The sequence below is a fragment of the Sapajus apella genome, unplaced genomic scaffold (assembly GCF_009761245.1).
Source record: "Sapajus apella isolate SASKATOON/1434 unplaced genomic scaffold, GSC_monkey_1.0 scaffold86, whole genome shotgun sequence".
Classification (NCBI taxonomy): Eukaryota; Metazoa; Chordata; class Mammalia; order Primates; family Cebidae; genus Sapajus; species Sapajus apella.
The window spans coordinates 4,995,288-5,009,407 of record NW_022437026.1 but is presented as its reverse complement, the minus strand read 5'-3'; the positions used below and the strand labels follow the sequence as shown (position 1 = coordinate 5,009,407).

Sequence of the window (14,120 nt, the reverse complement as noted above, 5' to 3'; positions counted from 1 at the left end):
TTTTGGTAATAACTTTGTTCAGTTTTGGTATCAAGATAATGGTAGCCTCATATAATATGTTAGGAAGTATTTCCTACTCTTCAATTTTCTGAAAGAGTCTGTGTAGGATTGGTATTACTTCTTCTTTAATTATTTGATAGAATTCATCAATTTAGCTATGCAGACCTGAAGTTTTCTTGGGGGAAGATTTTTTGTTTAACTATCAGGTCAATTTCTTTAGCAGATATAGAATTACTCATGTAATCTGTCTCTCCTTGAGTGAACTTTGGTATTTAGTGTCTTTCATGGAACCTGTTCATCTCATCTAAATTGTCAAATTTGTTGGTATAAAGTAATTCATAATATTCTCTTATTAGCCTTCTACTGTCTGTAGTATCTGTAGTGATATCACCTCTCACATTGCTGATATTGTAATTTGTGTCTTCTCTCTTTATTGATCTTCTCAAGGAACCAGCTTTTAGTTTTGTTGATTTTTCTCCATTGCTTTTACGTTTTCTATTTCATTTTTTCTTCTCTGATCTTTATTATTTTTTTCTCCTTACTTTGGGTTTAATTTGTATTTATTTTTCTAGTTTCTTAAGGTAAAATCTGAGGTCACTGATTTCAGACCTTTCTTCTTTCCGAGTATATATGATTAGTGCTATAAATTTTTTCCTTAGTACTGCTGACATATTGTGCTTTTTTCTCATTTAGTTTAATATACTTTCTCATTTCTCCTTTCCTTTTTTTCTTTGACCTGTGGGTTGTTTAGGAGTGTGTTACTCTCTTTCCAAATACTTGGACATTTTCCAGAGGTCCCTCTGTTATTGGTTCCTAATGTAATTCCACTGTGGTCGCAGTGCATACTTTGTACAAATTGAATCCTTTAAATTTATTAAGACTCATTTTATGACCCAGAATATGGAGATTCTTGGTCAATATTCCATGTGTATTTAAAAAGTATATTTAGCTGTTCTTGGGTGGAGTGTTCTATAACTGCCAATTAAGTCAAGATGGTTGATAGTGTTCAAATCATCTGTATCCTTACTGATTGCTATCTACTTGTTTTATACATTATTGGGAGAGAAAGTTGTTGAAATCTTTGGATATCATGGTGACTGCTATTTTTCCTTGCAGTTCAATCAGTTTTTGCTTTGTGTATTTCGAAGCTCTGTTTATTAGACACATAAATGTTTAGCATTATTATAGCATATTGATGGACTGGCCTTTTATCAATTTAAAATGACTTTTTAATTCCCATTAATATTCTTCCTTCTGTAATCCATTTTGCCTGATATTAATATGCAATATTCTCTTAACTAATGTTAATGAGTTTTATCTTTTTCCAGCCTTTTACTTTTAACTGTTCGTGTCTTTATGTGTAAAGTATATTTCTTGTAGGCAGAATACAGTTGGACTTCCTCAATGTAGCTAGTCTACAAAGCTGTACCTGTGTTTCCCCTCCCTGTGCCACGAACCAAAAACTCTTTAGGCAATAAGACGGGGCAAACTTGGAGCTCATTTTGTTTTTCTCCTATCTCTCAGGAATAGAGCTTGAACTAGAGTAAGATGAGTGAAGCCCCTATAATAAAACATTTAAGACAGAAATCACTATTGATGCACAGCTTGGAGAGTGAATGCCTTCTTAGATTTTGTACCGTAAGCAGCTGACTCTTAGGAAGGCACTAACTCTCAGGGTTGTGTAAGTGCAGGGTTAGCTCATGAGTAAATATCTTTTTAAATTCTGTACTGTAGGGGCTGAATTCACTCAGCTCACTATAGGCCTGCTCCTGTTAAGGACCACCATCCTTCATTCCTGATGTCTAGTGTCTTGAAAACCATTTTAAAAATTATATTCTGTCTGGATTTTTGGTTTTTCAACTGGGAGGGTAAACCCAGGCTCTGATATTACATCTTTTCTGGAAACAGAAGTCTAGACTTACTCATTATAAGATAAAAATTTCACACGTAGAGCTATCTGCCTGAAATAAAAATGCTTGCAGGCCCTCCTCTGAAGACTTCAGCAAAAGATTTGTCTTCCTTCATTCAGTGATCAGTGAGCACCTTCTATATACTATATTCTAGGCTAGAAACTGTGGTTAAAATCAAATAAGACATGGTGCCTGCCTACCGGTTGCTCATAGCTGACTTCTCTAGAACAACTAGACTGGCTCTTTCATGTCATGCATCACCTGTTACCAGGTGGGCAGAGATAGAGGGAAAGTGGTCTAGGGAAGGTAGAAAGCCAGCAAGCCTCAGATCTGGAGCTAATAAATCCTCTCTACTATTTCTCAGGCCCAGAGTGACTTGAGGGCTCACTTAAGGTCACACAGCTATTCAGAAGTAGTTGATTGTTAGGCCTCAGTTCAAAACATCTTCCCCCAATGTCAGTCACCACTATTGAAGTCCCACCGTTAGAGACTCTCAGAGACTCATTCATTAAGGACAGGGACCATGTCCTATTCACTATTTCGCCTAACACTGTTTCTCAGTGTTAGCTCAGGGCTTGCTGCATGGCAATCCGTAGATGGAAATAAATGAATGGATGAATGAATTAAAGACATTCCCGTTACAATGATGACTATGCCTCTGGGAGATGATTTAGATCAGTTGGGGATGAGTACACTGTTAAGAGAAAGCATACAACTGGGTCCCAGGAAGGTAATGTGTTATAGCAGAAGAGGTCTCTAACTGTGCTAGACCTTGATCCAAATTAACCTTTCCAAAATTCAGTTGCCTCATCTGTATGATGGGAATCCCAGTCATACTTACCATATAGCAGGATGTCAGGTTCAATAGGATGAAGTATGCTAGGGGCCTGGCAAGAGAAAGCAGTCAAGGAATGACAGATATTATTAACCTTGTCTCCTGGGAGCAGCAGGTGGGAGTAAGGTGGGGCCTATTGGGTGCAGAGACCTTGCAGACGGAGTCCTGGCAAGGTACCAGGAAGACAGCAGCCTGTTCTGCTCATGTGGTATATTTACAGAAGCTCATGTCACCACCATCTTTATGCAAAAGCCCTTCCAAAGGCAGCACTCCATGTAGGTGGGCTGAATGAACAATGCACATAAAAGCCATGGAGATGGCCCTGCCCCTTCAGGACGTGCATCCAAGGCAACTCCCTGTGGGGAAGATAGAATAAAAATGTTAAATCTGCTTAGGATTAGGTGACGGTCAGTTCACACACATAGGGATGACAAGAAAGAGCATTTCCTGAGGATGGGGCTGGTCAGATGGGTCAGGGTGGGAGTTACATGTCCAGCCACGCAGAGCAAAAGGTGTGTTCTGGTCTGCTCTGTCAAGGCCCTATTACATAAAGTTGATCCCTGAGGCCAGGAGCTCTTCCAGCTCTGGCCCACAGCTCTTGCCAAATCTGATAAGTGGAAGATGTGCACTAAAATCAACAGATTTTAGATTGCTTTGGACATGGTTTAGCTGAGTCAGAGGCCTAGGGCCTGGTAATCAGAGAAACCTGCCTGGTGAGTCACTTATTTTCCTCCTTTCTTACTCACATGGACACAGGAAATATGATCCAGGGCGTCACCTTCTCCAGCTCCCCACAAAATGCATTGCAGTGTACATCAATATTTTTAATTCTAAATGTGATCACGTATTTAAAGTTTGGACCTATTCTACTTCCAAAAAGTCTTCAGATGGAAAAAAATCCGAGGATGTTATTATTTCCTTTTATCCCATGGACTCAGTTTTTTATTAACATTTATAATTAATAACATTTTGTGATGTGGGACTTCACAGACTTACAGATGATCAGAATTAGGAGGGAACTTAGAGACAAACAGGTCCAGTCTTCTTATATAGATAAGGGAGCTGACGCCCAGACAGATACTGACTTGTTCAAGGTCACATAAGCAGCAGTGGAGTCTGGACTAGAAGCCAGGTTTCTGTATGCTCTCTTCCACATCACATTGTAAGAAACCCTCTGAAAACCCTCCTTCAGAGTCTTTTAGAGGCTGATTGAGGTGTATGATTTGTGATTTGGTTTGGGCTGAAAACAGCCTTGGACCTCACCAAACCAGGCCTGGCAAATCCTGTACAACATGGATTGGGGCACGTTTTCTCCTACGTAAACTGCAGAGCTCACAGCTGTGGCAGAGGTCTATGACATTGGGTAAGAGCTCACCAAGAACTTGACTGTGAATGATGTAGGAGCAAGTGCACCTGGCTGAGGGGAGCTTTCCATCCTCGGCAATGCTAAGGAGTCGGGACAGGGTGGGATTAAGAATCATACAGGTTACGCAAGCTTGGATGTAAATCTCAGCTTTTGTAGTGATTTGCTGCATGATATTGAGCAAGTCACTCAACCCTCTCTGACCCTCAGTTTTCTCATTGCTAAAATGAAGATGATAATAGCTATCTCAGAGAGATGTGAGAATTACGTGAAAAAATGTATATAGAGGCCATGGCATGGTGTCTAGGTAAACTCTCTGTAAATGGCAGCTGGTCTACCGGGGTCCTTTTTGTTGTTTAAATTGGGATAAATTGTTTTCAGGCTTCCCCTATTCCATATCCTTTCAATCTGGAGATGTCTGTCTTCTCTCCACACTCTTCCCTTCTCCCTTTGATGGGCTTGCTGATCTATTGGTGATGGCGTATTTTCCCCTTGTCCTGGGCTTTTGCTAATTAAGAGGTGGTTGCTAAGAGATGCCTGGACACACTGGTGAGTGGCTCTGTGCTTCCCTCTCATCCCCTCTCGTTCTTTTCAGCCTCACTCCAACCCACCACACCCACTTCTCTCTCCCATCTTCCAAAATCAGGTTCTGAAAAAGACTTCAAGAAACTGACTAATCTGGATGGCCACCCCTGACGGAAGGGTAGTCTCCAGACCCCAGAGACCTGGTCAGGGGTCTGGCCAGAAGCCGAAGGGAAATGCAGCCTGCCTGCATCCCCTGGACAGCCTGGAGCAGAGGGAGGCTCAGGAGCTGAGGGAGACTCAGGAGCAGGCACCAGGCCAGCTAGTCATGCTGAGGAAGGCACAGGAATTCTTTCAGACCTGTGATGCTGAAGGCAAAGGCTTCATCGCCAGGAGGGACATGCAGGTAAGCGGGGTTCCAGCTAGGCCTGCCCACTGAGAATGTCAAATGTCTTCCTGTCTCGGGTTAGGGCTTGTCCCATGGGAGGTGACATGCTTAACAGAAAAGATGCCATCAGTTCTGTCTTGGAAGGAGTGTCTGACCAAACTCTGCTAGGAGCCAGACCTCCTGGATTCGTTCTCTTTCTGGCTTTCACTTGCTATCAGGCTCCAGGGTTGTTTCCTTCTCTGCCTTAGCAACTCTCCGAGATTGTGGGAAATGATAATAGTAACCTGAGGGACTTAAGTAAGACACAGGGAAGAACCTCCTGAAACTGAGAGTAGAAAGGCATCAACTTGAGTTATAACAAAGTCATTCCTGCTGTGTGTGCCTTGGGAACAGGTACAGTGTCAGGTGTCACAATGTGGGAGGAAGGCATTTCTCTCACCTTCAAACCGAACATTGCACTAGGCCATGGTTCTCCAGAGAGTGGTGAGCCGAGCATCAGCACACACCATTGCGTAGTGCAGGGCCCGGCAGCCTTTTTATAAAGGTCCAGAGAATAAAGGTGTCCGGCTTTGTGGACCTTACGGTCTCTATCACAACTACTCATCTCTGCCGTTGCAGCACAAAAGCATCCATAGGCAATATGTGAAAAAATGAGGGTGCCGTGTTCCAATAAAACTTTATTTATGGACAAGGAAGTTTGAATTTTATATAATTTCCATGTGTTACCAAATATTGTTCTTCTTTTGATATTTCTTTTCAACTGTTTACAAATGTAAAAATCAGTCTTAGCTCACTAGCTGTACCAAAGTAGGGGACTGCTGGGTTAGACCAGGGGCAGAGTTTGCCCACTCCCGGTCCGGCGCCTTTCTTTCTTTACTTTCAAAAACTTCTCAGTGGCTAACTGAAGTCCTTTATGCTGTCGTCAGGATTTCACTTGAACATGGGTGAATGAAACACAGACTCCACTAGAGTACTTTGAAAGCAGCCCTTTTCCCCTCAGTCTTTGTGTCACTCACTCCATCAGAGCAGTTTTGGAAAGGATGCATCCCCGTGCTGTGGGAGGCAGTGCAACGTCTGGGTTCTCTTTCTTTAAGTCTAGTTTTTCAGAATGTGCCAAAGTTGGACAATGAAATGTAGACCCTCATTCGGCTCATGCACGTGAGCTGTGAGGTGTGGAGGCTGAGAAAAGAGCCTTGTGACCCAAGGTGAAGTGTGGCAGTTCTTTCTCTCCCTGGCCCCAAATGATGGTGATTTTATGCTTCTCCAAGAGCTATTCCACTGTGCAACCACTGCACGAATTGAGGGAAAAGACCTGGGGAACAGCACCAGCTCAGCCCACCCTTCTTTGCAGTGATGACTCCTCCAATAAGTTTCTGTCACCAAAACCCATTCGCCAAATGCTCACTCCACGTGGAAGGCCAGATTCAGTGTGCTTTGAGGAAACCTTTGACAACCCCCTGTCTGTGAACTTCATAATTGGCATTCACAGGTCTGCAGTAGCGGTAGCTGGTGGTAATGGTTTTAAAATCAGGCTTAACTTTTGATTATTCCCTCTAGAAAGGAAAAAAATGGTAATTCACATTTATAGAGGGTCAACTCTGGGCCACGTGTACTGTGCAACTCAGCTCTCTTGCTGTATATAACCTAATTAACTCTCATTGAGCCCTACTCTTTAATGAAGAGAGGAGGAGGCATGGGGAATTTAAACTAGGTATAAATTGTTAAAGAAGTCACTCGTATTTGACTTGAAATATAGTCAGAAACATAAAGTCCCAGAGATACTGACTCAGCCTTCCTCCCCAGTCCTACTCCTGATCCAGACAGGAGGACACGGGAATCAACAAGCCACCAAGCAGATAACTTCGTATCCAAGGCATTTATTTCTGCCATTTACTTAATTTTCTGAAGTTTTTTCTGAACCTGTGGACAGTGAAGCATTTGAAATGTTTAGTTCCTTAGGCTAGCAAGGGCTGTCAAGAGAGAACGGAGTATGTCATGTCATTTAACCACCATCTCTGACTGCTTCCACTGGCCACCTCTGAAGGAAGATGGGCTCGGGGACATGTGTGAAGAAGAATAAAAATGGCTCCTCATGGTCAACTCTGGCCCTCTGCAGTAAGTCCCCATGTCCCTGGGCCCTCCTGGAGCCGGCCCTCCAGGCATCTGTATTGTTGGCTTGTCACTTCCACGTGGGACTGTGGTGTGCATATGGTCACCCCCTTTGGTTGGTGTCCAGCTTCCTGGGCCTGGCCACCACCACCTTTTCTCCCTTAGGCTCCCAGCAGAGCCTTATGGAAACTGGAAGGGGAAGAGCTCACATTTTTCTTTCTTCTTTCTTTCTTTCTTTTTTTTTTTTTTTTTTTTTTGAGATGGAGTCTTGCTCTATCACCCAGGCTGGAGTGCAGTGATGCAGTCTCGGCTCACTGCAACCTCTTCCTCCCAGGTTCAAGTGATTCCCTTGCCTCAGCCTCCTGAGTAGCTGGGACTACAGGCTCATGCCACCAAGCCTCGCTAATTTTTTGTATTTAGTAGAGATGGGGTTTCACCATGTTGGCCAGGTTGGTCTCGATCTTCTGACCTCATGATTCGCCTGCTTTGGTCTCCCAAAGTGCTGGGATTACAGGGATGAGCCTGGCCTCACATTTTTCATATACACACAAATTCAGAAATGAGGAAAGGTCCTTGACAGCAGAGAGTGGTCTTCAAGGAAGGAGACGCTGCATGCCAAGTGGAAGGGAGAACACAGGAGGCCGAGGACCTAGTGGAGAAGTCAAGGGGGAAGAAAGTCATGGACAGCTTGCATTTTTTTTGAAAATGGAATGGAGTGCTGGCCAACATGGCCAATAGATGCAGCCAGGTGGAACAGCTGCCACTGAAGGACCAAAATGACTGTTGCACTCCTAACAGGTCTTCAAAGGGAAGACACTGAGGGTGGATGGAAGGAAGACACAGAATCTGGGCTGAAAGGGGAGGAAGCTGGGATCCTGCATGGGGTTACCATGCATGGGACTCATTCCCAGCCTGCAACAATTCCAGGGGAATGGCTGAGTTGAACTGGCAAGGAGAAACCCACTCTATCCATGGGGCCCTAGAACCCCAGCAGGAGGAGACCCCTCAACCGCCATGGACACTCGAAGTGGCAGGGAAAAGTGCTTAGAGAAGTAGAGGCACCATGTTAGCTGATGCAGAGCCCAGAGGGTTTGATGTGGGAACATCTGTAGGAGAGTGTGGCCAGATGCAGGGAACCCCAATAAGATACTTCACAAGAAGATCATCCCCAAGACACATAATAATCAGATTCTCCAAGATTGAAATGAAAGAAAACTGTTAAAGGCAGCTGTAGAGAAAGGTCAGGTCACCTACAAAGGGAAGCCCATCAGACTAGCAGCAGACTTCTCAGTAGAAACTCTACAAGCCAGAAGATATTGGGGGCCAATATTCATCATACATAAAGAAAAGAAATTTCAACCCAGAATTTCATATCCAGCCAAACTAAGCTTCATAAATGAAACAGAAATAAGATCCTCTTCAGACAAGCAAATGCTAAGAGAATTTGTTACCACTGACCTGCTTTACAAGAAACCCATTTCCCTAGGCTTGACTTGCTCCCATAGGAGACTTTACTCCTAGGTGAACAGTCAGACCTGAACTCTGCAGGGCAGTCTTGTCCATAAGGCAGGGCTGGTCTGACCTGAGCACCCCTTGGTCTGCTGGCCTCTCCCAGGCACCCAGCCTGGATATGCTTGCTTGTGGAGCAGCAGCAGGTGCTCTGGGGGCTTGCCTCATGGCTCCTGTGCTGGTGGACTTTTGGCTGACTGTCAGAGAGCTCCAGTAGGGTGGCCCCTAAGACCGTTCACCAGCCAGCCTGCTCTCTCCCCATACTGCAGCTTCCCCTGGGCCCATAGCAACACCCCACATCACTTTGCCAGTGCACATGTGTGCAGGTGGGTTTTGCCTTCCTTGCCCTGCCAGCACTCACATGTACATGCACCCTGCTCTGCCTCTGTTGTGGTGGGAGTGCACTCTGCGTTTCTTCTCTGCCAGACCACCATTGCAGTTGGAGCCTTTGGGGGCACAGAGCCAGCCAGCCACACCCTTGCCAGTGCCCCACTCTGATGCCAACACTGCCATGGAATTGAAACTAGGTACAGAGAACAGCAAACCCTTCCCCTGCCCTGAGCGATCACCCCTGCCTGTGGCAGTGGGGAGCGTGCACACAGACCTGCCCTAACCAGTGCCCCACCCTCACGTAACACCACCACCAGCACAACTATGCACACAGGCACTCACTGTGCTGCCTTCATCCCTGTCATGAACACTCACACAGAGGCAGACACTCTGGTACCTACTAACACCCTGTGGCAGCCAGTGAGTGTGCACCCTACCATGCTGCCGCTGCTGCTGCAGCTGGCACATACGGAGAAGGACAGATCCAACTGCCACTGCTCTACAAAAAGCTTTGGCTGCCTGACACCACCCATTGGAACACAGTGACCAATGGCCCAGAAGCACCCTCACCCCCACTCCCACCCCCACAGCACAGTATATTCCTAACCTTGAGGAGCCAGAGAAAAAAACAGGGCCTGATACAAGTCCCCCAGAGTTAGAGCACACAGTCCAGGAGTTGGGAGCTGATCATTGGCCCCCTAAAATCTTCCAGAAATCAAGTTAGTCAGCTGAACCCACCTTACACCACAATCAAACCTTCCAGGTCATTGAAAAAAAAATCCAAAGGTCAACTACTTCAAAGACTGAAGAAATATCAGCCCACAAAGATGATAAAGAATCAGTGCAAGAACTCTGACAACTCAAAAAGCTGGAGTGTCTGCAACTGCACTACCTCCCCAGAGAGGGTTCTGAACGGGGCTGAGATGGCTGACCTGACAAAAAGATATGAATAGGAATGAGGATCTGAGACACAGGCATACATTGAAACCCAATTCAAGGAAGCTAAAAATCACAATAAAATGATATAGCAGCTGACAGACAGAATAGCCAGTATAGAAAGGAATGTAACTGATGGGATAGATCTGAAAAACCACACTACAAGAACTTCATAACGCAAACACAAGTATTAATGGCAGAATAGACCAAACAGAGGGAAGAATCTCAGAGCTTGAAAACTGGCTTTTTGAAATAAGACACACAAGAATAGAGAAAAAAGAATGAAAAGGAATGAACAAAACCTCTGAGAAATATGGGATTATATAAAGAGACCAAATCTATGACTTATTGGTGTCCCTGAAAGAGATAGGGAGAGTGTAAGCACTTTGGAAAACATATTTCAGGATATCATCCATGAGAACCTCCCAACCTAGAGAGAGAGGCCAACATTCAAATTTAGGAAATGCAGAGAACCCTAGTCAGATACTTCACAAGAAGATCATCCTCAAGACACGTAGTAATCAGATTGTCCAAGATTGAAATGAAAGAAAAAAATAAATGTTAAAGGCAGCTATAGAGAAAGGTCAGGTCACTTTCAAACAGCAGCCCATCAGACTAACAGCAGACTTCTCAGTAGAAACCCTACATGCCAGAAGAGATTGGGGGCCAATATTCAACATACATAAAGAAAAGAAAGTTCAACACAGAATTTCATATCCAGCCAAACCAAGCTTCATAAATGAAGGAGAAACAAGATCCTTTTTCAGACAAGCAAATGCCGAGGGGGTTTGTTACCCCTGACCTGCTTTACCAGAGCTCCTGATGGAAGCACTAAACAGGAAGAGGAACGATTGTTACCAGCCACTACAAAAACACACTTAAGTATGCAGACCAGTGACACTATACAGCAAACACACAAACAAGTCTGCATAACCAGCTAACATCATGACAGGATCAAATCCATACATGTTAATAATAACCTTAATATAAATAGGCTAAATGCCCCAATTAAAAGGCAGAGAGTGACAAGCTGGATAAGAAACCAAGACCCATTGGTGTGCTGTCTTTAAGAGACCCATCTCACTTGCAATGACACCAATAGGCTGAAAATAAAGGGATGGAGAAAAATCTACCAAGGAAATGGAAAACAGAAAAAAAGCAGGGGTTGCAATCCTAATTTCAGACCAACAGACTTTAAACCAAGAAAGACAAAGAAGGGCATTACATAAAGTCCAGAAGAAACTGATAAATTCCTGGATACATACCCCCCCAAGACTGAGCCAGGAAGCAATTGAATCCCTGAACAGACAAATTACAAGCTCTGAAACTGAATCCATAACAAATAATCTACCAAAAAAAAAAAAAGCCAATGACCAGACAGATTCACAGTGGAATTCTACCAGATGTACAAAGAAGAGCTGGTACAATTCCTACTGAAACTACTAAAAAAAATTGAGGAGGAGGGATTCCTTTCTAACTCACTCTATGAGGCCAGCATCATCCTGATATCAAAACCTGGCAGAAACACAACAAAAAAAAGAAAACTTCAGGCCAATATCCTTGATGAACATTAATGCAAAATTCCTCAGCAAAATACGGGCAAACCAAATCCAGCAGCACACCAAAAAGCTTACCCACCATGATCAAGTAAGCTTTCCCCTGGGATGCAAGGTTGGTTCAACATACACAAGTCAAGAAATGTAATTCCCCACATAAACAGAACTAAAGACAAAAAACATGATTATCTCAATAGATGCAGAAAAGACTTTTGATAAGATTCAACAGCTCTCCATGTTAAAAACTCTCAATAAACTATGTATTGAAGAAACATACCTCAAAATAATGAGAGACATCTGTGGCAAACCAACAGCCAACATCATACTGAATGGTCAAAAGCTGGAAGCATTCCCCACTTGAAAACCGGCACAAGACACAAATGCCCTTTTTCACCACTCCTATTTAACATACTGTAGGAAGTCCTGGTCAGAGTAATCAGGCAAAAGAAAGAAATAAAAGATATCCAGTTAGGAAGAGAGCAGGTCAAGCTATCCCTGTTTGCAGAAGACATGATCCTATATCTTAAAAACCCCACAGTCTCAGCCCAAAAGCTCCATAAGCTGATAAACAACTTCAGCAAAGTCTCAGGACTTTGTACAAAATCACTAGCACTCCTACACACCAACAGCAGCCAAGCTGAGAGCCAAATCAGGAACACATTCCCATTCACAATTGCCACAAAAAGAATAAAATACCTAGGAATATAGCTAACCAAGAAAGTGAAAGATCTCTATAAGGAGAACTGAAAAACATTGCTCAGAAAGATTGGAGATGACACAAACAAATGGAAAAACATTCTATGCTCATGCATCAGAAAAATCAACGTCGTTAAAATGGCCATACTGCCCAAAGCAATTTATAGATTCAATGCCATTCCTATCAAACTACCAAGGACATTCTTCACAGAACTAGAAAAAACTATTTTAAAATCCATATGGAACCCAAAAAAGAGCTCAAATAGCTAAGACAATCCTAAGCAGAAAGAACAAACCTGGAGGCATAACATTACCTGACTTCAAATTATACGACAGGGCTATAGTAACCAAAACAGCATGGTACTGATACAAAAACAGACACATAGACCAATGGAACAGAATAGAGAGCCCCGAAATAAGGCTGCACACCTACAGCCATCTGATCTGTGTCAAAGCTAACAAAAACAAGCAATGAAGAAAAGACTCTCCATTCAATAAATAATGCTGGGATAACTGGCTAGCCATATGCAGAAGATGGAAACTGGACCCCTTCCTTACACTGTATACAAAAATTAACTCAAGATTGATTATAGACTTAAATGTAAAACCTAAAATTATTAAAAAAAAAAAACAAAACCAAAACCTGGAAGACAACCTAGGCAATACAATTCTGGACATAGGAATGGGCAAGGATTTCATGATGAAGGTGCCAGAAGCAATGGCAACAAAAGCAAAAATTGACAAATGGAATCTAATTAAACTAAAGAGCTTCTGCACAGCAAAAGAAACTATCAACAGAGTAAACACACAATCTACAGAATGGGAGAAAATGTTTGCAAACTATGCACTGACAAAGGTCTAATATTCATCATCTATAAGTAACTTAAATTTATAATAAATATGCAATCCCATTAAAAAGTGGGCAAAAGATATGAACAGACACTTTTCAAAAGAAGACATGCATGCATCCATCAAGCATATGAAAAAAGGTTCATCACTGATCATTAGAGAAATGCAAATCAAAACCACAATGAGATACCATCTCACACCAGTCAGAATGGCTAATATTAAAAAGTCAAAAAAAAAACAGGTGCTGGCAAGGTGGCAGAGCTAAAGGAACACGTATACACTGTTGGTGGGAGTGTAAATGAGTTCAACCATTGTAGAAAGCAGTGTGACAATTCCTCAAAAACCTAGAAACCAAACTACCATGGACCCAGCAATCCCATTACTGAGTATATACCCGAAAGAATATAAGTCATTCTGACACAAAGACGTGCTTGTGTATATTCATTGTAGCACTGTTCGCAATAGCAAAGACATGGAATCAAACTAAATGCCTATCAATGGTAGACCAGATAAGGAAAATGTGATACATATATACCATGGAATATTGTGTAGCCATAAGAAAGAACAAGATCGGCCGGGCGTGGTGGCTCAAGCCTGTAATCCCAGCACTTTGGGAGGCCGAGGCGGGTGGATCACGAGGTCAAGAGATCGAGACCATCCTGGTCAACACGGTGAAACCCCGTCTCTACTAAAAATACAAAACATTAGCTGGGCATGGTGGCGCATGCCTGTAATCCCAGCTACTCAGGAGGCTGAGGCAGGAGAATTGCCTGAACCCAGGAGGCAGAGGTTGCGGTGAGCCGAGATCGGGCCATTGCACTCCAGCCTGGGTAAGGAGAGTGAAACTCCGTCCAAAAAAAAAAAAAAAAAAAAAAAAGAAAGAACAAGATCATATCTTTTTGGGCACATGGGTAGAGCCGGAGGCCATTATCCTGGGAAAACTAATTCAGGAACAGAAAATCAAATACATGTTCTCACTTCTAAGTGGGAGCTAAAGGATGAGAACATGTGGACACATGGCAGAAAGAGACAACACACACTGTGGCCAGTTGGACAGTGGAGGGTGACAGGAGGGAGAGGATCTGGAAAAATAACTAATGGGTACTAGTCTTAACAC

The 14,120-nt window shown here is 43.3% G+C and overlaps 1 protein-coding gene across 5 annotated transcripts in view; it reads left to right on the top strand.

The window, feature by feature from the left end:
* The window catches only part of CRACR2A (calcium release activated channel regulator 2A), a 138,605-nt gene that overhangs the window by 50,946 nt on the left and 73,539 nt on the right, over nt 1–14,120 (top strand). For 4 of the 5 annotated variants that reach the window (XM_032254495.1, XM_032254494.1, XM_032254496.1 and 1 more), the window contains one exon: nt 4,755–5,036. In XM_032254495.1, the coding sequence (XP_032110386.1) occupies nt 4,791–5,036 (246 nt within the window). In that variant the 5' untranslated portion in view covers nt 4,755–4,790. Of the gene's footprint in view, nt 1–4,754; nt 5,037–14,120 lie in introns of those variants that run through there. The other variant, XM_032254497.1, reaches the window with a different exon arrangement.